At 48.1% G+C, this 23,257-nt stretch overlaps 1 protein-coding gene across 1 annotated transcript in view; it reads right to left on the reverse strand.

Annotated features, from left to right (window-relative positions):
• Positions 1-23,257, reverse strand: part of HYDIN (HYDIN axonemal central pair apparatus protein) — a 1,819,717-nt gene that overhangs the window by 65,817 nt on the left and 1,730,643 nt on the right. The window contains exons 82-83 of the mRNA XM_029609235.1: positions 8,618-8,781; positions 7,742-7,892 (exon numbers count right to left, since the gene is read on the reverse strand). Of these exons, the coding sequence (XP_029465095.1) occupies positions 7,742-7,892; positions 8,618-8,781 (315 nt within the window). The remainder of the gene's footprint in view (positions 1-7,741; positions 7,893-8,617; positions 8,782-23,257) is intronic.

Consider the following 23,257-nt stretch of genomic DNA (forward strand, 5'->3'; position numbering starts at 1 on the left):
TTAGGCAAGAACATAAGGTGAGTGCGGAGTACTGCCCGGTCCTGCAGAAGTTTAGTGTAAGGCAGATAGGTAATTAGGGCCTGTAACTCACTAACTCTGCGAACCGAAGTGATTGCCATAAGGAAAATCACTTTCCATGTGAGATAGCGAAGTTCACAGGATTGGAGAGGCTCGAATAGTGGTTTCATGAGCTGACCCAAAACCAGGTTGAGGTCCCAAGAAGGGGCCAGAGGACACAGTGGAGGCTTGAGGTGAAGCAAGCCCTTCAGAAAACGTGTTACAAGGGGTTGTACTGATATGGGAACATCCCCGACACCTTTATGGAAGGCGGCCACCGCACTAACATGCATTCTGATGGAGGAAGTTTTTAGACCTGACTCCGGCAAGTGCCGGAGATAGTCCAGAAACTTCGTGATTGAACAGGTAAAGGGATCAAGGGATTGAGAAGAGCACCATGACAGAAACCTGTTCCATTTGTAAGAATAAGATTTTCTCGTGGAAGGCTTCCGTGAAGCAATCAGGACACGGGAAACTGATTCAGAAAGGTTAAGTGGCTGAAGGATTAACCTTTCAACATCCATGCTGTCAGGGACAAGGCTTGAAGATTGGGGTGGTGCAGGCACCCGTCGTTTTGCGTAATCAGAAGCGGGTCCTTTCCCAAGGGAATGTGCCTGCGAATGGAGAGATCCTGAAGTATTGGAAAACACACTTGGCGTGGCCAGTGAGGTGCTATCAGGATCATGGTTCCCTTGTCCTGACATAACTTCACGAGAGTCTTTGAGAGAAGTGGAAGTGGAGGGATTGCATATAAGAGACCGGATGTCCATGAGAGGGAGAACGCATCTCGTGGCTCATAGTGTTGGCTGCGTGTGAGAGCAGAAGTTCTCTACTTTGCGGTTTTGAGGTGACGCAAAGAGGTCTATTTGAGGGTAACCCCATTGTTGGAAGATCGAGTTCACTATTGAGGGGTTGAGAGACCACTTGTGTGGTTGAAAGGCGCGACTTAGCAAGTCTGCCAACACATTGTCAACTCCCGGCAAGTAGGTGGCCCTGAGGTTCATCGAGTGGGAGAGGGCCTCCGCCCATATCTGTACAGCTTCCTGACACAGTAGGTAGGAGCCCGTCCCTCCCTGTTTGTTGATGTACCACATGGCCACCTGGTTGTCCGTCTGAATCAGGATGACTTGGCTGGAGAGGCGATCCTGAAATACTCTGAGAGCATATCTGATTGCTTGAAGCTCCAGGAAATTGATATGGTGTTTGGCTTCCTCTGGAGACCAAGTTCCTTGTGTCTGCAGATTGGCCACATGGGCTCCCCAGCCGAGGTTGGAAGAATCAGTGGTGAGAGTTATTTGAGGGTCTGGAGCCTGGAAGGCAAGCCTTGGAGGAGATTGATCTGATTTTTCCACCAGGCGAGAGACTGATGGAATGAGTTGGTGACGTGGACAATGGTCGACAGGGGCTGAATGCATTGAGTCCATTGTGACCTTAAGAGTCCACTGCATGACTCTCATGGCTAGGCGGGCCATTGGGGTGACCTGAACTGAGGATGCCATGTTTCCCAGTAGGATGAGAAAGCTGTTACGGTCCCGGGCCGTGCCCCAGTCCCTCCACCTACCTCGGGGGCGGCCCGGGCCGTTCCGGGACGTCTTTGGGCCTGCAGGCCCTCCAGTGCATCTCTCTCCTCGGGAGAGATGCTGACGGCTCGGCGCAGCTGGCCCCGCCCCCTGATGCGCGTGCGCAGGGAGGAGCTCTCCTTAAAGGGGCCAGCGCGGGAAAATCCTGTCTGCAGCTATGGATGACGTCAGACGCCTTCAGGGTATAAGTACCCTGCATCTAGTTCACTCCAGTGCCTTGTAACAAGGTTCCTGGAGTTGGTGTGTTCTTGCTGCGTTCTTGGTTTGGTCTTCATCCCGCTTCTGCCTTCCCTTCACTGTTGATTCTTCTGGACTTCGACCCGTGGACTGGCTTTTGGATCACTCTCTGGCTCTGACCCGTGGACTGGCTTTTGGATCGCTCTCTGGCTCTGACCCCTGGATTGGCTTTGGATCGCTCTCTGGCTCCGACCCCTGGACTGGCTGCGGACCAATCTCCGGCTTCGACCCGTGGACTGGCTTTGGATCGCTCTCCGGCTACCGACCCCTGGACTGGCTGCGGACCGTTCTTGGACTCCGACTTCTGGACCGACTTCTGGATTACCTACGACCTGCTGGAGGCGCCAGCCGTCCGGAACCACGACCTGCAGGAGGCGCCTGCATCCGGACCACCTTCTCTGTCAGGAAGTCGCCTAAGTCCCAGCGGCTGTGTCCCTATGGGCTCCTCCTGGGGGGACTTCGGCTTCCAGGGTGAATCTCCTAAAGTCCCAGCGGCTGGACTCCTAAGGGCTCCTCCCGGAGGAGTGCCGGTCTCCAGGGCAAAGAGTCTTCTACCACTCAGGTCCAACACCGTCCATCCGTCCAGTGGGGATCTAGTCCTTGGTCGCAAAGGATTTCCGTAGACTAGTGTGTCAGCCAGCACCGAGCTTCCGAACCGCCTCCTGGTTGGGACATTCGCTGTGGACCTCTACAGCACTCCATCTTCTGTTCCAACCAGCCCAAGGGTCCACGAACATAACAAAAGTGGCGTGCAGTTGTGTAGCACTGAGACTGCAGCTGGTGTGCGAGAGAAACGAGAGTGAGAGCTCGTTGTCGAGGTAGAAAAGCTTTTGCCTGCAAGGTGTCCAAGTCTGCCCCTATGAATGATAAGGTTTGAGATGGGACTAAGTAGGATTTGTCATAGTTGACGAGAAATCCTAGTGAAATCAGAGTGTGTAAGGTAAGATGTAGGGCCGACAGAGCAGTTTGCTGAGTGGGAGCCCTGATCAACTAATCGTCTAGATAGGGATAGACATGAACACCTTGAGTCCTGAGGAAGGCTGCAACTACTACGAGACATTTTGTGAAGACTCGTGGTGCAGACGTGAGGCCGAATAGAAGCACTCGGTACTGATAGTGCTTGGTGCCTACCAGAAATCTCAGGTATTTGCGATGAGATGGAGTTATCACAATATGAGTGTATGCGTCCTGGAGATCTAGAGAGCAAAGCCAGTCTCCTCTTTGTAGAAGAGGAACCCAAGGTTACCATTTTGAACTTTTCTCGATGGAGGTACTTGTTGAGGGCACGTAGATCCAGAATTAGATGAACACCTCCCGATTTTTTGGGGATTAGGAAGCACCGGGAATAGAACCCTAGGCCGTGCTGAGAGTAGGGTACTGGTTCTATTGCCTTGGACTGGAGAAGGAGGGAGACCTCATGTTCCAGAAGGATGGCGTGATCGGATGTTCTCCATGTATGTAGAGGTGGGGAGTCCGGTGGGATGGAGAGAAAGTTGAGATGATAACCTTGAGCGATTATTGCTAGGACCCACTGGTCTGAGGTGATTGAGTGCCACCTGTTGTTGAAATGGCACAATTGACCTCCCACTGGTATGTGAGGCAGCGGAAGCTGGCTGCTGTTCTCTATGCAGGCGTCAAAAACCGGAAGCAGGGCCCGGCTGAGGAGCTGCTTGCGGCTTTTGTTTTCGTATCTGATGAGACTGGGTTTTTTTAAATGGTCTCTTAGACTGAGTTCTAGCCGGTTGCGGGTAGGATTTCTTTGGACGGAAGAAGGACTTCTTAGTGTCTTTTCGGAAAGGCTGTTTTGAAGAGTACTCAGAAGTCATCAGAGAGAGCTGTCTCAGGGTGTCATGATGGTCCTTGAGTTCCGCCACCATTCGTTTCATCTGTTCGCCGAACAGATTATCTCCTACACAGGGCAGGTCAGTTAATCTGTCCTGCACTTCATTGCAAAGGTCCGAAGACTTGAGCCAGGCCCATCTTCTTGCTGAGATAGCAGCTGCAGATACCCTGGTAGCAGTGTCAAAGATATCATAAGATGATCTCATCTCATGCTTGCCCACCTCAAAACCCTTGTTTACTAGGGTTTGGAGCTGATCTTGAAATTGCTGAGGCAGGGAGTCTGTCAAGTCTTGTATCTGCTTAAATAAGACCCTGTTGTATTGGGTCATATAGAGCTGATAAGAGGCGATTCGGGAGATGAGCATTGAGCCCTGGAAGACCCGGCGACCAATAGCATCTAGAAATTTTTGCTCCTTGCCTGGGGGAAAGGAAGTGTGAGGTTTTGATCTCTTTGCCCTCTTTTGGGCAGATTCTACAATAACAGATTGGTGATCCAATTGAGGTTTTTGAAAACCTGGGGCTGAATGTACCAAATAAGTGGTGTCAGCCTTCCTGTTGACTGGAGCAACAGAGCCAGGGTGTTCCCAGTTCTTTTTGAGGAGGTCCAGAAGAACTTGGTGAATAGGGATGGAGGTTATTTCCTTGGGAGCATCCAGGAATTGCAACTGCTCCATCATTTGATGCCTGTCATCTTGTTCGGTCTGTAACTGGAAGGGAACCAATTCAGACATCTCCTTCACAAAATTTATGAAGGAAAGGTCCTCTGGAGGAGAACACTTTCTGCTTTCAGTAGGAGAAGGTGGTGAAGGCACCGGTTAGCCTGACTTCAGTGCCAGGAAAAATAGTGGAAAGTGTTCTAAACATCAAAATCACAGAACATATAGAAAGACATGGTTTAATGGAACAAAGTCAGCATGGCTTTACCCAGGGCAAGTCTTGCCTCACAAATCTGCTTCACTTTTTTGAAGGAGTTAATAAACATGTGGATAAAGGTGAACCGGTAGATATAGTATACTTGGATTTTCAGAAGGCGTTTGACAAAGTTCCTCATGAGAGGCTTCTAAGAAAAGTAAAAAGTCATGGGATAGGTGGTGATGTCCTTTCGTGGATTGCAAACTGGCTAAAAGACAGGAAACAGAGAGTAGGATTAAATGGGCAATTTTCTCAGTGGAAGGGAGTGGACAGTGGAGTGCCTCAGGGATCTGTATTGGGACCCTTACTGTTCAATATATTTATAAATGATCTGGAAAGAAATACGACGAGTGAGATAATCAAATTTGCAGATGACACAAAATTGTTCAGAGTAGTTAAATCACAAGCAGATTGTGATAAATTGCAGGAAGACCTTGTGAGACTGGAAAATTGGGCATCCAAATGGCAGATGAAATTTAATGTGGATAAGTGCAAGGTGATGCATATAGGGAAAAATAACCCATGCTATAATTACACAATGTTGGGTTCCATATTAGGTGCTACAACCCAAGAAAGAGATCTAGGTGTCATAGTGGATAACACATTGAAATCGTCGGTTCAGTGTGCTGCGGCAGTCAAAAAAGCAAACAGAATGTTGGGAATTATTAGAAAAGGAATGATGAATAAAACGGAAAATGTCATAATGCCTCTGTATCGCTCCATGGTGAGACCGCACCTTGAATACTGTGTACAATTCTGGTCGCCGCATCTCAAAAAAGATATAATTGCGATGGAGAAGGTACAGAGAAGGGCTACCAAAATGATAAGGGGAATGGAACAACTCCCCTATGAGGAAAGACTAAAGAGGTTAGGACTTTTTAGCTTGGAGAAGAGACGACTGAGGGGGGGATATGATAGAGGTGTTTAAAATTATGAAAGGTCTAGAACGGGTAGATGTGAATCGGTTATTTACTCTTTCGGATAGTAGAAAGACTAGGGGGCACTCCATGAAGTTAGCATGGGGCACATTTAAAACTAATCGGAGAAAGTTCTTTTTTACTCAACGCACAATTAAACTCTGGAATTTGTTGCCAGAGAATGTGGTTCGTGCAGTTAGTATAGCTTTGTTTAAAAAAGGATTGGATAAGTTCTTGGAGGAGAAGTCCATTACCTGCTATTAAGTTCACTTAGAGAATAGCCACTGCCATTAGCAATGGTTACATGGAATAGACTTAGTTTTTGGGTACTTGCCAGGTTCTTATGGCCTGGATTGGCCACTGTTGGAAACAGGATGCTGGGCTTGATGGACCCTTGGTCTGACCCAGTATGGCATTTTCTTATGTTCTTATGTTCTTATTGGTGTCTGGTGAAGAATCATCTGTCCAGGTATCGTAGGGATCAGCACCTGCCCCTCTAGGAGCCCGAGGGGGACGGGACGGTGGAATCCCTGAAGGTTCTGGTCTAGGCGCCGAAGGAATCAAAGGAAATTGGAGACACCGATGAAGGCATTGAAGGCATCGGTTCAGGCATTGAGGGATGGATCAGTGGCACCGACGGACGCATCAGCATCGATGGATGGATCGATGGCACCAATGGACGTATCGGCATCGATGGCTGAGCCATCGGTAGGACTCTCGATGGAGGGATGCGGACCGGTGTTTCTCCTCCCGATGACAAGGTAAGCGGAGAGGGCACCGGAATCATTGGTGACCCAGGATCCATCGGTGGAAAAGCGGCAATGAGCGCTTCCATCCTCGAGCAACGGTGCCAACGCTGCCGGAATCGGGTCAGTGGTCGGTTCCACGATCGGTACCGGTGTCGGTGCCGGAAGAACTTGGAGTTGATGCATCGCCTTGTCGATGGCCTCCTGAACCAGCCGGTCCAGTTCTTCTCGGAGACCTGGAGCAAGCAGCCCCGGCTCCGGAACAGAAGAAGGAGGCAGAGGCACAGCTGAAGGGACCAACGTTAAAGGCGGAGTCGCGGCTCCCAATCCCCTTTCAGGTGAGGGTTGCCTCGGTGACCTGGTCGCTGAAAAAGTCGGCGCCTTTTCTGGACAGGGTTTCTTTGGCGGCTTGGACGATGGCGAGGTCGCTGATTTCGCTCCCTTGATGGTCCGAGACTTCCGATGTTGGTGGCGATGTTTCTCTCTACGATCCCCTCAGTCCTGATGGGGAGTAGAGGTGGTTGAAGGTTGAGAAGTCATCGATGCCGGACAGTCACCGGTCGGTGGTCGATACTGGCGCGAAGTTGACGGTGCCAATTCTGACGACGTTGATTCAATAGACGGCATCGGGGTTTGAGCACGGAAGAGAAGTTCTATCTTCTCCATTCTGGCCTTGCGACCTTTTGGTGTCATTAGGGCACATTTGGTGCAGGTCAGGACATCGTGCTCACATCCGAGACACATTACACAGACCTTATGAGGGTCTGTTATGGACATGGTGTGATTGCAGTCCGGGCACTAACAGAACCCCGACGCCATGGCCATGAAAATTTGAGCCACAGTACGGTCGACGGCCAGTAGGCCACGAGGGCCAAACTCAACGAGAATCGACTGAAAACGGGTAGAAACTTACCGGAGTACCACGGCTTGAAAAAATTGAAGGAGGGACCCCTGTGGGGTAAGAAAAGTTGTAGTAATTCCGTGAGGAAAAATCCTGTCAGGAATCTCTGTGGCGCTCCTTAACCGCGTGGCTACTGCTGCACGGAAAAAAGAAGACTGAAGGGGGACTCCTGCTGGCTGCAGGGTTGGTGCCATGCTGGGCATGCCCAGTAGGGGCCAGTCAAATTTCTAGAAACTTTGACAAAAGTGTTCCATGAATGGGCTCCATCCTGTGATGTCACCCCATATGTGAGGACTACCATCCTGCTTGTCCTGTGAGAACATAACACTTCATTTTCTAACTTTGAACCTTTTCTTTGTTTTAGGATGCTCATGATGTTTGATTATATTAGCTTACATAAGGGTGAATATTTTCCTTTAATCTTGTATACATAAGTAAGATGAAATGTACTCTAAAATTCTAGAGTGGTGCAGGCAGGATGAGATAATTTAACAAGAACCAACTATCAAAACCATTGTTTGGTAGTGCCTGCCCCTACAGGTGCTATACCTTGGTATTAAATACTCCTTCTTTGTATGAGAAAAATGTGAGTTTATAGTCTCTCTTGGAAGCTGCTGGTACTTCGTGGTAGTCGAGTCCTTTCACAATAACTGTAGGGTCTAACTTTTCTGGTTTTATGAATTCTATAATGACATGAAACCTGTAGAAGAAAGAAGAGTCAATAAGCAGGGATTATTCTTCTGAGATTTACTTGCCAGAGCAAAATGCATTGGTTATATACTGCTTTGCTCACTCTACCACACTCTACTCCTATCTCCCGCCCCTCACTATCATCCTTCCTATCTGTCCTGTCTCCCTTTTCTCCTCCTCTTTTCCCTCCTCTCCTTCCTCCCAGTCAAATGCAGTATTCTCACTCTTTTCTCTCCCTCCTCTCCCTCTCTCTTGCCTTCCCCATGTTTCTCCTGTCTCTCTTCCTCCTACTTTCTCTCCTCCTTATGTAACCCCCAGTCCTTTCATTCTCTTCCTTTACTCCTACACCCCTGTTGCTTTTGCCACACCACACATGTGATACTAATAACAGTCTATGTTAGTGGAATTTAACTTCTGAGTCCAGGGCCCTTGCAACTATTTCATTTACTCTGCTATTCAAAACATTTCATGCTGCTATAAATCCCCAATCCAATGAGGTTATAATCTTAGGTACATAACGCAATGGGAGATAAAAAAAAAAATACTTGCACAAGTTCATGGGAAGTTTTAATGATAGAAATAGGATTTGAACTCTAGCATCCTGGATCCCGATCCATCACTCTAACCACTAGGTTACCTCTTTTTGTTCTATGATAAAAAAATAGGTAATAGCAATGGATATAGGTGATGCCAATCCCACTCAAGCAATTATTATTTCCACTCCAAATTTTTCACCTCTGAGACCTGTTCAGCCAGTTTGTGACAGTTAGGAGCTCATTGTATGATGTCTTGCATGGCACCTCACGGATGATGTTCCCTGAAGTCTTTGGGGGTTCTGAGGTGCCCTGGAGAAGGTAATACAGGCCTGTTCCATCCGGGAGTGGGAAGAAAATGGAGCCCTAAGGACATTGAAATAAAATTTTATTGAGAGATTAAAAAACCCCACAATACTTGGGATAGCCTTTTTTAACGATAAAATAGGGAAATGTAGTACCAAAAACCTCAGATATACTTATCTCAATCAAGCATCTACTAAACTCCCTGAAACTCATAATCAACTTTGACAAAACTGAAATCATATTCATGGATAAAAAACCCAATCCAACTCCCCCACCCCTGACAATACTAGATAAACAAATGATAACAATAATCCCTACCACACATACCAGGAACCTTGGAGTTACCATCGATGCTGATCTCTCTTTCAAATCCCACATAGTAAATATAACGAAAGAAGGATACCACAAGCTACTACCACTAAGACATATAAAGCCATTTCTCAACCCTTCTGACTTCAGAACCGTCCTGCAGCTGCTTATTTTCTCCACCTTCGATTACTGCAACTCATTGCTTATTGGAATCCCTTCATCATCCCTCAAACCACTCCAAATACTGCAGAATTCAGCTGCCAGAATTCTTACAGGAAAAAAAAGAAACGAACACATAAAACCCATTTTATCCTCTCTTCACTGGCTACCTATTTCTGCACGAATTACCTACAAATCAATGACCATCATTCATAAAATCCTAAATGATGATCTTCATGGACTAAAAGGCTTAAACATAACCCCCAAAACCCACAAAGAAACCTACGCTCTAACAACGCAGGATTCTTAAATATCCCCACCTTAAGAGACGCTCATCTTTCAACTACACAAGAAAGAGCATTTTCCATTGTCTCCCCCAAAATTTGGAACACCCTACCCAAAGAACTGAGGACCCAGCACATCCTGAAAACATTTAAAAAAGACCTAAAAACATTTTTATTCCGCAAACTCTATTCTAACTATCTGACACCTGATCATCCCAGCCCTCAACAGAACTCGCAAGCATAATCCTGCTCTTCATGCTCTCCGGATGTACCCTCCTTTTTCACCCCTCCCTGCTCTCTCACTTGATTCATTAAGTTCATTGAAAATGCTCTCACTATTCTGTTATTCAACTACTAAGAAAAAATGTTTACTGTTCACAATACTCTACTGTTCCCAACTACCATGTTAACTCCATTTGATTGTATGCTAATTGCATATTTTGCATGATAATTGCATATTTTGTAAACTGTTATGATGGCTCTACCGAATAACAGTATATAAAACTCTACAAATAAATAAATAAATAAATAAATAAATAAATAAATCAGAGCCTACCTTCTTCTGTTTTATTTCTTCATGCTTTTTTTTTTTTGTTGAACACTTCAGATGTGAAATAAAAATGGCTGGTAAAGGGATGAATTATGATAATGATGTTTATATTTATTAGCTTTTCTATAATTATGTTTATTATGAATCCACTTAACCCCTTCCTTAGTGAGAGTAGGATGTGTGATTTTGTTGAGTTTTAGGATATTATTTTCTGATTATGAATTGAATTATGATATGTTTTGATAATTGCATTTAACTGATGAATTTTTAGATTAGTAATTTAATTGTATTTTCTTGTACTTTTTATTTTGTACACTGCTTGGTTAGAAGAAGGCAGTATATAAGTTTAACCCTGTTTCTTGATGAATCTTGTATTTGTAAGTTCAAGCCCAGGTTAACAGAAAGTACTGAGGTCCAATTTAAAAGGATTTAGCCAGCTAACTCAGAAGTTAGTCAGTTAAATGAATATTTGGGCACTTAACCAGCTAAATTCTAGTGGCTAATAAGATGGGTAGAATTTAGCAGGATAAGTTAGGGGTGTTCCAGGGGCATGACTAGAAGGAGTTGAGTTAGCCTACAAAGTTAGCCATTTAACGCCAATATTCAGAGTTAGCTAGATGACTTAGCTGGCTAACCCCTTGATGCACTAAGCTGTAATGTTTTATAGAAACAGACATGACGGCAGAAGAAGACCAAATGGCCCATCCAGTCTGCCCAGCAAGCTTTCACACTCCCCCCCCCCCTCATACTTATCTGTTACTCTTGGCCCTTATTAGTAACTTTTTGGTTCTAGTTACCTTCTACCCCCGCCAGGAGAGATCCCACTATCATGGGGGGTGTCATTGCAGTAGTGGTGCCCCTCCCCTGAAAAAATATCGTGCTGTCTGGTGTGTTCTTTTGTCTCTTGGCTAAACACCATGAGACAAAAGAATGAGGCGAGCTGCCCTTTAATGCGATGGCAGCCCAACCTCATGGGAACACATTATCTTAAAGTGCTGTTGGCTCAAAAATTAAAAAGTAGTGGCAAAACAGGGAGGTTGAGCAGGGATCAGTGCTGACTCCATCTTAAGTTGATGTGGTCCCCAACTCCCCCTAAAATGTAAATGCAGCTGTTGCGACTATCCAATCCCGGAAGTGGATCCTTGGGCCGACCGGCCAGGAAGGACGGTCGGGAGGCAGAACACACACTGGGCTGACGAGACTTCACCTGGAAACCCGTGATCCCTCCAGAGGAGCTGTAGGAACCCGGGTCGCTAGGGCTTAGGCGTCTTCACCCTGGAAGTCCGAGGTCCCCCCAGGAGGAGCCCGTAGGGACCCGGACCGCTGGGACTTAGGCGAAGTACTGATGAACCCAGGAAGAGTGTGAACCGGAGTCAAGGCTGGGTGCAAGCAGGTCGAGATGGAGTCTCGGAGCGGAGTCAGGACTGGAGGCTGGCAGACGGAGTCGGGGTCACAGGCAGAGGTCGAGGCAGGCGGCAGGCAAGCGGAGACGGAGTCACGGACCGGAGTCAAGGCAGGCGGCAGTCAGGCAGAGTCGGAGTCACTAGCTGAAATCAGGGCAGGCAGCAAGCAAGCAAAGTCAGAATCTCGAGCTGGAATCAAGGCAGGCGGCAAGCAGGAAACGCTGGTCAGGCAAGCAGGATACAAGGCAGGCAGGCAGGAATCAGGAACCGATGGAACAGGAGGCAACTAGCACTTCAGGAAGTGACCTCGTTGCAAGGCAAAGTCTGAACTCCCGGGCCCCCGTTTAAATCCCCTTACCGGCGTCTGACATCATCAGGAGGCGGACCCTGACATCCGGGGCTCAAGGCAGAAAAGCCAGGTCTTCGCGCGCGCGTAGCAGTCCCGGGGGGCGGAGTCTTTGGCGGCGTCTCCCTCGTGGAGACGCCGCTGCCACACGGCCTGAGAGGCCCAGAACCCGGCGGTCTTCAGCCGCTGCCACGCGACTCGGGAGGTCCGGGACCCCGCGAACCGCGGCGCTTCAGCGGGAGGTAAGGGCCCGGTCACTGCCCCAGTGACCGGGATCGCAACAGCAGCAAGCTACTATAAACCATGTTCCTGCCCCCACAAGCTTATCATGTGTTGGAGCTTTACAATGTGGACCAAGCTGCATCTGAATCTGAGTGATGTATTTTGGACCTGTCAAAAAGGGGTTTTTAACCCTGAAGGGATTGCAAACTGCAGCAGCCAAGGTGAAGGAACAATAAAAATACATTAAAAAAAACTCCTGTGTGCTCTCCTATGAATGGCAAATGTTCTGCAAAAACCAGCATCCAGCACTCACAGTGAGGTAAATTTTAAGGCCCAAGTGAACATGGATGGTGCAATTTTAAAACATATGCGGAAATGTTCACATGTATGTGCACGTATTTTAAAATCGACTATTTGTGCATACATGTGCACACGATTTCATACTGACGGCGCACGTGTGCGCATATGTCCCCTCGTTCACATTAGTGGGGAGGATTTTACTAGACATGCGTGCCAATGCAATTAGCTCTTTTCCAAGTTCATTCCCAGTTCGCCCCAGTTATGAAGAGGACTTCCTGACCCCCTTAGCTAGCTCACCTCCCTTTTACCCTATTAGCCCCGACTCTTAAAATCCCACTGACTACCCTATTTTTTTAAATTTTACAAATAACATGCCATCTAAGCAGAAGTAAAGTTAAGTGGTAAGGGGCCCCAATGCGCGCTTGTGCACATAAAGACTTGCGCACAGACTTCAAGGTAGAGACCTGGCCCACCCATGCCCTGCCAAGACCATGCCCATGCCCCACCCCTTTTTGTTATACTGGTTCAAATCTTAGTGTTACACATAATGTTGGCATGTTACACATAGTTTACTGGATGTTGAGGGGGAAGGAGAGGGGGGCGGAGGGGGACGTCAGCGCGCTCCAGATTGGAGGGGAGCGTTGACGTTTCGGGCCTCCTAGGGCTACAAGATGAAGGATACAAGGGTGAGAGGAAGGATTATTGGTGCATATGGAATGAATGGTATGTATGGGTGTGGATGATGGGGATAGGGTGGGAAACGGAGGGAGTATTCATGGATGTCTGTGTCTCACTGGTTGGGAGACAGCTCTTGCTAGAAGTTGGTAGACTGTTATTGATGCTGTTTCCATATGATCCCGGAGGCTCAGGCTGGGGAGCCGAGGGACTTGTGATAATACGAATTCCTGTACAATGTCCACCTGCTGCGAACTTTTAGGTTCTCATTACCATGGCTACAATAAAATTCACTTCTCTTAATGTGGATGGAATTCACTCCCCTATCAAATGAAAGAAATTGTTAATGGCCTTTAAATGCATGGGCTCACAGGTGGTGTTCCTCCAAGAAACCCACCTATCGGCTGGAGAACATGCCAAACTGCAGAGAGTGTGGGTGGGACAATGCTTTTTCTCCTCATACTCCTCATGCAAACGTGGGGTGGCTATATTAATTCATAAACAATTAGCCTTTCAACAGGAAAGGGTGTGGCATGACCCAGCGGGTTGTTATGTCATTGTTCAGGGATTGTGTAACCAGCAAAAAGTGGTATTGTGTAATATATATGCTCCCAACGTGTATGTACATGAGTTTTTCACACATTTAATGGGGCTACTGGGTGAGCTCTCTGACTGCGTTTTGTTGGTGGGGGGCGACTTTAACACTGTAGCCAACAAACGGGAGGACTGTAAACCCCCCAAGTCTGTGGACCCTGGTGATATGCGCATGGGACTCAACTTTTTGTTTCAGGAATTAAGCTTGCCAGATGTATGGTGAGCTCTGCACCCCGGAGAACAGGACTATACTTTTTTCTCCCATCCTCATGGGTCCTACTCTAGGTTAGATTACTTTTTGATCTCCGAATCTCTGTTTCCTAAAACGTCTGCGGCTGCCACAGGCACGATTGCCCTGTCAGATCATGCCCCGGTATCAGTCACTATTATCCTGGGAAGGACCCGAGGCCTCCCTTTTTGTGGCGCATGCCTCTGTGCTTGCTCCTAGACAAAGAGTTCTCTCGTTTCCTTACAGAGCACTGGGAGGAATATATATGTTTAAATTCAAGTCCGGACGTAGCGCCCAGGGTTTTGTGGGAAGCGGGAAAGGCTGTAATGCAGGGACACATTATAGTTTATGTAGCCACCCAAAATAAGAAATGAAACGCAGAGATCTTGAAATTAACGGCTGACTTAAAAAATGCCCAACTCAGGCATATGAAGGCAAAGTCGGAGACCAACAAACGGGAGATGGAGGGCATCCGTGAAACGCTGCAGGCACTCCTCCACCAGCGAGCGTCCAAATCTTGAGATACTATAAGTATCAGTTGTATCGATATGGCAACCGGCCCAGTAAATTGTTAGCTAATTTAGTTAAGGCTCGCGGCCCTAAATCTCTCATTACCTGTATAAAAGATAAGGCGGGGGCATGTAAAGTCACTACTAGTGCTATAGCGGCGAGATTCCATGAATATTACAGCGGGCAACAAATTCCAGAGTTTAATTGTACATTGATTAAAAAAGAATTTTCTCCGATTAGTTTTAGATGTGCTACATGCTAACTTCATGGATTGCCCCCTAGTCCTTCTATTATCCGAAAGAGTAAATAACCGATTCACATTTACCAGTTCTAGACCTCTCATGATTTTAAAGACCTCTATCATATCCCTCCCCCCCCCCCCAGCTGTCTCTTCTCAAAGATGAACAGCCCTAACCTCTTTAGCTGCTCCTTTCAGTTTTTTTCTATTTTCCTCATTTTTCAAAGTTTCCCTTTTGAAAGTTTTAACTGTGGACAGATAGGACACTTGGCAAAGGAATATCAGTATGGCCAAAGCGTGTCTATGGATGTTAGCTTGGTGACACACCCAATGCCCGAGGAAGTAGTACATATATTAAAAATCAACACTGAAGAAGCGATGACCTGCAACCTGAAAAAAAGGGGAATCCAGAGTAACAGGAACAACCCAGAAACTGGGTCTTGCAGACCCTCTCTTTTTAGGTTCTTCGTGTGGAGAATGAACATTAAGATAACCTCTGTCAATGTCCGGCGCCATTTTGCGCAAAATGGCAGCGCAAAATGGCGCCGGCCATAGACAACACGATTCGACTGCAGGAGGTCGTTCCGGACCCCCGCTGGACTTATGGCAAGTCTTGTGGGGGTCAGGAGGCCCCCCCAAGCTGGCCAAAAGTCCCTGGGGATCCAGCGGGGGTCCGGGAGCGATCTCCTGCCGCGAATCGTTTTTCCGTACGGAAAAACCAAAGGTAGCGCCGGCGCCATTTCTACAAGCACCGGAGGTCCGAGAGTGGAAGATCACAGCGGGACCCTTCCTCTGGACCCCAGGTAATTTAAGGCATTTTGGGGGGGTTCGGGAGGGTGGGGGATTTATTTTAAAGGGTCGGGGTGGGTTTTAGGGATGTTTTAGTGTGCCGGTTTTCGATTTTCACGATTTTCACGATATTTTAAAAACCCAAACGGCGACGATCCGATTCCCTCCCCCTCCCAGCCGAAATCGATCGTTAAGACGATCGATCACACGATTCACATCTCTACTAATGGCTGAAGTTAAGGAAGGCCCCAATGAGCCGCAAGCAGAGTCCATCATGTTTGCGGCCAAAGTGGAAGGACGCCCAATGGGAGCCTGTTTGAGGATGTGTGTGTGAGAGAGAGGGAGCATATGTAAGGATGTATGTTTGAGAGAAGGACTAAGGAAGCCTGTGTGAGAGGGTGTGTGTGTGCAAGAGAAAGAGCCTGTATGAAGGGGTGTTTTTGTGTGTGTGTGTGTGTGAGTGTGTCTGTGTGTGAGTGAAGGACAGAGGGAACTTGCTTGAGGGTTTGTGTATGTGTGTGTGTGCAAGAGAGAGGGAGCCTGTGTGAGGATGTTTGTGTATGTGTATGTGAAAGAGGGGGGGAGATCCTGTGTGAGGATGTGTGTGTGTGTGTGTATGAAAGAGGGGGAGAGCCTCTGTGAGGGTATGTGTATGTGTGTGTGAAAGTGGGACAGAGGGAGCCTGTGTGAAAGGCTGTATGAGAAAGTGGTCAAATTCTAGAAGTGGAGGGCTGGGGACTGGAGATAGTTGAAGGGAACGAGCCTGGAGGAGGAGAAGAGAGATAGTGGAGAGCAGAGAAGTTAGAGCTTGAAAGGGCAGAGTGAAAGGGGTCTGCCCAGGGGAATATGGAGAGAGGGTGGAAGGGACATTCTTATAGCGTTCTTGTAGGGGAATTCTGCATCTTTGAATAATAATTTTTCTGTATATTATGTTATTTTGAGCAATATAAATTATTAGGGATGTGAATCGTGTGATCGATCGTCTTAACGATCGATTTTGGCTGGGGGGGGGAGGGAAATCTGATCGTCATGTTTTTTTGTTTTTTTTTAAATTGTAAAAAATCGTAAATCGGGGGAGGGCGGGAAAACCGGCACACCAAAACAACCCTATAACCCACCTTGACCCTTTAAAACAAATCCCCCACCCTCCCGAACCCCCCCAAAATGTTTTAAATTACCTGGGGTCCAATGGGGGGGTCCCGGCACGATCTCCCGCGATCTCCCGCTCTCGGGCCACGGCTGCGTTAATAGAAATGGCGCCGGTGGCCCTTTGCCCTTACCATATAACAGGGCAAAGGTAGCGCTGGCGCCATTTTGGTTCCTGTCACCCGACGTCACGAGTGCAGGAGATCGCTCCCGGACCCCCGCTGGACCCCCAGGGACTTTTGGCCAGCTTGGGGGGGCCTCCTAACCCCACAAGACTTGCCAAAAGTCCAGCGGGGGTCCGGGAGCGACCTCCTGCACTCTCGCCGTATTGCCAATATGGCAATTATGGGTCGTATGACATAGTGAGGGCAAAAGTAGCGCTGGTGCCATTTTGAATATTGGCAATACGGCGCAAGACCCGTATTGCCAATATTCAAAACAGACCCATGACAATTGGAGAGAGAGAAGTTTTGACTGAGCTGCCCTATATCCTGAGGTGCTACCTGCAGTCCATCAGTATTGAACTGTACCCAAGCCAGATGAATAAACATTATAGCTAAAAACAGTAACCAATTTTGATCCCCAAACGAGCATAGGGGAGTAGAACTATGAAAACTCAACAAACTTGCCCATCCTAGGTAGGACCGAAATCTGAGTCACACTGTATGCATCTTCTTCGGTGAAAGCAATGTAAATGGTCGAGCAGACTCTCCAATCTACCCATTCCCGAACTGGATGGGACTCTGGACTGATCCGAGTTACTACAGGAACGAAAATTAGCAGGTAAGAACCAATTTTTCTTTCCCTGTACGTACCCGCATCAATCCAAACTCCTGGAATGTACCAAAGCTTCCTTACACTGGGTGGGGCACTGAGAGTTCCGCTCGAAGCACAGCACACTCTCGCCAAAAGCCCTTGTTGCTGGGGTCTGGATATCCAGATGATGGTGCCTGGCAAACGTGTACAAAGATATCCAAGTAGCTACCCTACAGATCTCTTGCAGCAAACCTGCTGACACTCAGCCCAAAAGGCCGCCTGCGATCGGGTAGAATGAGCACAGAGCCCCACCGGCACCGGCCGACTAGTACTACTAGTAATGTAGGTAGAACTGATAGCCTCCTTCAACCACCGAGCAATTGTGGCCCTAGAAGCTTTATGCCCTCTCGGGGGGCCATTCCATAGCACAAAAAGATGATCTGACAAACGGAAACCTTTGTAACCTCCAAGTAATGTAACAGGGCCCACCTCACATCTAATCTTCGCAAATCCCTGGAAGAACCTGAACCCTGGAAAGAAGAGAGCTCCACAGACTGATTCAAATGAAAGGCTGACACCACCTTAGGCAGAAAGGAGGGAACCCTTCTCAAGGACACACCTATATCTGTAATCTTCAAGAAAGGCTCCCTGCAGGATAAGGCCTGAAGCTCTGACACCCTCCGAGCTGAAGTTATAGCCACTTTTAAAGTAAAAATCTTTAACATCTCGCGTTTTAAAAGCTCAAACGATGATGCACACATGGCCTTAAAACTAGGTTGAGGCTCCAGGAAGGACAAGGGCTTCGGATGGGAGGGCGCAGACAATCTAACTCCGCACACTCTACCCCAAAAGCAACCCAGAGCCACTACCTAAACATGCAGGGAATTATAGGATAAACCCTTAACCAGACCAGCCTGTAAAAAGGCCAAGACATCAGAGATGGAGGCTCGAGTGGGATGCACACCGTGGTCCATACACCAAAACTTGAAAACATCTGACATATGACAGGGAAGTAGAGGTTTTTTGGACTGTAAAAGAGTAGCAATCACCGCATTGGACCTCGACCTCCCGCTCCCGGCATCGGACGCCGCTCCTCGACGCCGCTCCTCGACCTCCTGCTCCCGGCATCGGCCACCTCATGTCTCCTCCTCTGCCGGGGCTCTCGAGGCCCAATCGGGGCTAGAGCCCGCTCGCAACTCCGCGAACCGTGCAGAGGAGGCAACCGGAACAGCAGCAAAACAAAAAAAAAAAGAAGAAATAAACAAAAAAGAAAGCAGAAGGAAGGGAAACCGCAGAGCATACACAGTGAGTCAGCTGCGCCCCCGAGAGGCTCTAGGCCTATCAGAGCACGCCAAAAAGGCCTTTAAATCGCTGCGCCTCCCACTGGCATCGCCCGCCCGAAGGAGCGCGCCCTAAGGGGCCTGCCCCTTAGTGCGCCCCTTTGTGAGCCCCCAGGACAGAACCTGCATCGCCTACTACCACTCCCCCTACAATACTTCATCCAAGCTCTCACCCAGCATTTTCCAGCTCCCATCTTTTCGCCCAGCCTCTTCCAGCCTCGGCCAGCATTTATCCAACAATCTTTCCAGGCCTTGCAATACCCTTCCAGCTCTGCCAGCTTCTACCAGCATCCACCAGCCTCAACCAGTACTCAACCTGCACTCGCCAGCGTCCACCATCATCTACACGCATCCAGCACTCATCCAGCATTCATCCAGCAGTCTCCCAGTCTCTGCAGCACTCTTCCAGATCTGCCAGCTTCTGCCTGCATCCTCCAGCCTCACCCAGTACTCATCCTGCACTCGCCAGGGTCCACCATCATCTACACGCATCCAGCAGTCTCCCAGTCTCTGCAACACTCATCCAGATCTGCCAGCTTCTGCCAACATCCACCAGCCTCTCCGCTACACCTTCTGAGAAGGCACCATGAAAACCTACCCCATCCCTATCATTCATCATCACCACTCCTACCACTCGAAGCTTTCACAACGATCCCTGAGCCATATAACGAGATCTCTCATCCCAATCATGATTTCACCCCTCACCCAGCTATTAGGACTCACGATATTCTCTCTAACCCTCTTCAACGCTCAGTCCCTTACTAAGAAAACCCACATCCTTAACGATTATCTTCTGGACTCTAAACCAGACGTTTGTGCCATCACGGAAACCTGGTTAAAAAGTTCTGACACCCCCTTGATAAACCAGTTACCGATACACCTCTATGATTTCTTCTCAGTTCCAAGACTCAAAAAAAGAGGCGGCCACCAAAAAAGAACTCAATCTCAGCCAGCAACCAGTCAAGACCTCCTCTAAAAAACTGGAACTAGGACTGTTCAAGTCAAAACACATTCAAATTCTCCTAGTATATGCCCCGCCAGGATTACTAGACTCCGAAGCCTCACCCCTCATAGAAACCATTGCTAAACACATCAACACAGATTCACCAGCTATGATACTGGGGGACTTCAATCTGCATGTTGACACCTCTCCGCTCTCTCCCAATTGTGAAACCTTCCTCTCCACACTCCTGGCAATGGGCTTTGAACAAATTATCAATAAACCCACCCATAAAGCAGGACACACGCTCGACCTCATCTTCCTAAACTCATAACTATCATACAAAAACGTTCCAGACTGCACCCCTGTCCCCTGGTCCGACCATTCCCTAATATCAGCTACTCTCACGACTCAAGGAAACCCTATTCAGCCTCAACCTCATTCCACCATCCATTTCAGGAAACCATGTGCCTCTGACATCCTCAGTGAATATCTTTCTGGGGAACTCCCTAACCTGGATATCTCCAACCCCAACTCAGCCCTCCTATCCTGGCACAATATCATGGAGTCAATAGCCAATAAACTTTGCCCCAAAGCAACGAAAATTATCAATTGGGCACAAAAAAGGAAACAACCCTGGTTTTCACCAGATCTTAAGCGGATGAAGCAAGACCTCAGACACAAGGAAGGCACTTGGCAGAAGACCCCCAACACCACAACACTATCCGATTATAAACGCACCATGCATATCTATAAGATCTCTCTCTTACAGTCCAAAAAAGACTATTATGCCAGCAGAATTCATGATATTAATTTTGATGCCAGGGCCCTGTTTTCCTATATATCCGAACTCACTAAACCCTCTCCCCCCACCATCCCAGACGACCAGGCTCAATCCAAAGCAAATGAGCTAGCACTCTTCTTTCAGGATAAAATTGCTAACACACTTGCGTTTCTCCCTACCAACTCAATCCCCCCAGCCCTAAACTCCAACTCTACTTTTTATCCTGGAGCCACTCTTGACTCCTTCGAGCCCACTACCCCTCTGGAGATTGAATCCACCCTCAAAAAGTTGAAACCATCCAGCCATCCGACTAACCACATCCCAACTAAACTTCTGCTCCTCATTCCGGGCACTATCTCCAGATCTTTAGCTGACATCATAAACTGCTCCCTAGCCCAAGGAATCTACCCGGAGGAGCTAAAAACGGCATCCCTTAAATCCCTCCTGAAGAAACCCAAGCTGGACACAAAGCTGGACACAAAAGAACTCTCCAACTTCCGACCCATATCCAACCTCCCTTTTCTAGCGAAACTCACAGAGAAAGTGGTGAACACACAGCTCTCAGACTACCTGGAGGAACACAAAATCCTATACCCTTCCCAGTACGGTTTCCGTAAATCATCCAGTACAGAAACCCTCCTCATCTCCCTATCAGACCACATCCTCTTGGGCCTAGACAAAGGGCTCTCATTCCTGCTTGTCCTCTTAGACATCTCTGCGGCGTTCGACACCATGAACCACACCATCCTTCTAAATCACCTCTCAGACATTGGATTATCTGGATACGCTCTCAGATGGTTCAACTCCTTAAACTGACTATTGCAACACTCTCCTCTTAGGGCTCCCCATTTCCGCCACCAAACCGCTACAGATGCTCCAGAACGCAGCAGCTAGAATCTTAACCAACACTAACCGGGGAGCTCACATCACTCCCATACATCGAAACTTGCACTGGCTGCCAATAAAATACAGAATCTTACACAAGGCACTCACCATAATCCACAAATCCATCCACAATCAACTACCTCTAGACCTTCAGATCCCATTCAAACTTTATTCATCCGCAAGACCCATCAGAGAAGCATATAAAGGAACCCTTCAAGTCCCACCAACTAAATCCACGCGACTAACCTCCACCAAAGAACGCGCACTCTCCACAGCGGGCCCCGTCATCTGGAACAACTTGCCGACTGACCTAAGATTGGAACCCTGCCTCCTAACCTTCGGAAAAAAACTTAAGACTTGGCTTTTCCGCCAAGCCTTTCCTTAAGTTCTAAGATATCAACATACTTCTCAATCAGACTCAACCTAATTGGCTAGACCCTGGTCCAGCCCCAGTATATATAAATATGTGTTCAACCTTTAGTTTTTGCTTTCCTTTTACTTCCTGACTACTCTAGCCCCCAAATTCAATCTCCCTGTTATATGTAACTGTGCTTTAGCCATCCTGTTATTTGGTTTATTTTGTTAGTCCCTAAGTTCCATGTAAACCGGTTTGATATGAATCTTGTCATGAAGGTCGGTATAAAAAATGTTAAATAAAATAAATAAATTGGAATACCCTTTATTTCTCAGTCGATCTGCCTCTTCGAAATAAACGGGACCTTGACAGAGAAGATTTGGCAGGAGCTGGAACCATAAGGGGCCGTCTACCACTGGGGTGACTAGGTCCGCAAACCATGGCCACTGCAGCAATTCCAGAGCTACAAGGATTATGCCCCGCGATGGACTTCTATTTGGCGCACCACCTTGGCAATGAGTGGCCACGGTGGAAACCCATACAGAAGGTCGTCTGATGGCCAAGGGAGGACCAGAGCGTCCACCCCCTTTGCTCCTGTCTCCTGACACCGACTGAAGAACCTTGGGGCCTTGGCATTGCAGAAAGTTTCCATTAAGTCCATGCTGGGCTGGCTCCACTTGCAGCATATAAGGTGAAAGGCTTCCTCCGAAAGCTCCCATTCCTGGGATCCAGCTGGTGCTGGCTGAGGAAATCCGTTTGAACGTTGTCCGTGCCTGCAATGTGTGAGGCTGCAATCCTCTCCAGATGCAGTTCTGCCCAGCTGATAAACTCCTGGGCCTCCAAGGCGACCACCCAGCTCTTTGTACCTTCTTGACGGTTTATATAGGCCACTGCGGTCACATTGTCTGACAGGATCCACACGGATCTTCCCCACACTGAAAGAAGAAGAGCCTGCAGAGCCATCCACACCGCTCTGGTCTCCAACCATTTGATCGACCACGATGCCTCCTCCCTCAACCATTGTCCTGGACCGAATGGTCCGGACAAACCACTCCCACCTAGAAAGGCTGGCATCCGTAGTTACTACTGTCCAGGTAGGAATCTCCAAGTCCACCCCCCCCCCCCCGGCGCAACGGGTCCGGGAGGAGCCACCAAGAGAGGCTGCAGCAAGCAGATTTGGTGAGAGGAAGAGGCAGCTGAAACTGCTCCAAGATGGGATCCAAGAGGATAACAAAGCAGACTATAGAGGTCTCATATGAGCAAAGGCCCATGGAACCAGCTCCAAGGTGAATGTCATGGACCCGAGGACCTGCAAGTAATCTCAGACCCTGGGCAAACGCTTGTCCAACAGAGAGCGCACTTGAGCCTGTAACTTGCAGATTCATTCCTTGGTGAGAAAAACTTTGCCCAAACTCGTACCGAAAAGAGCCCCCGGGAACTCTAAGGTCTGGGAGGGGACTAGGTGACTCTTGACCAAATTGAATATCCATCCCAGTGATCTCAATAGCTGGAGGACTCGATCCTCCACCATCCGACAGAGAGGTTCTGACTTTGCTCGGATCAGCCAATTGTCCAAGTAAGGATGAACCAAGACCCCCTCCTTCCAGAGTGCCGCAGCCACCACTACCATCACCTTGGTAAAAGTCCTGGGAGCCGTGGCGAGACTGAAGGGCAGGGTGCAAAACTGGACATGCTCCCCCAGAATCATGAACCTTAAGTACT

This window comes from Rhinatrema bivittatum, chromosome 7 (assembly GCF_901001135.1).
Source record: "Rhinatrema bivittatum chromosome 7, aRhiBiv1.1, whole genome shotgun sequence".
Taxonomy (NCBI): Eukaryota; Metazoa; Chordata; class Amphibia; order Gymnophiona; family Rhinatrematidae; genus Rhinatrema; species Rhinatrema bivittatum.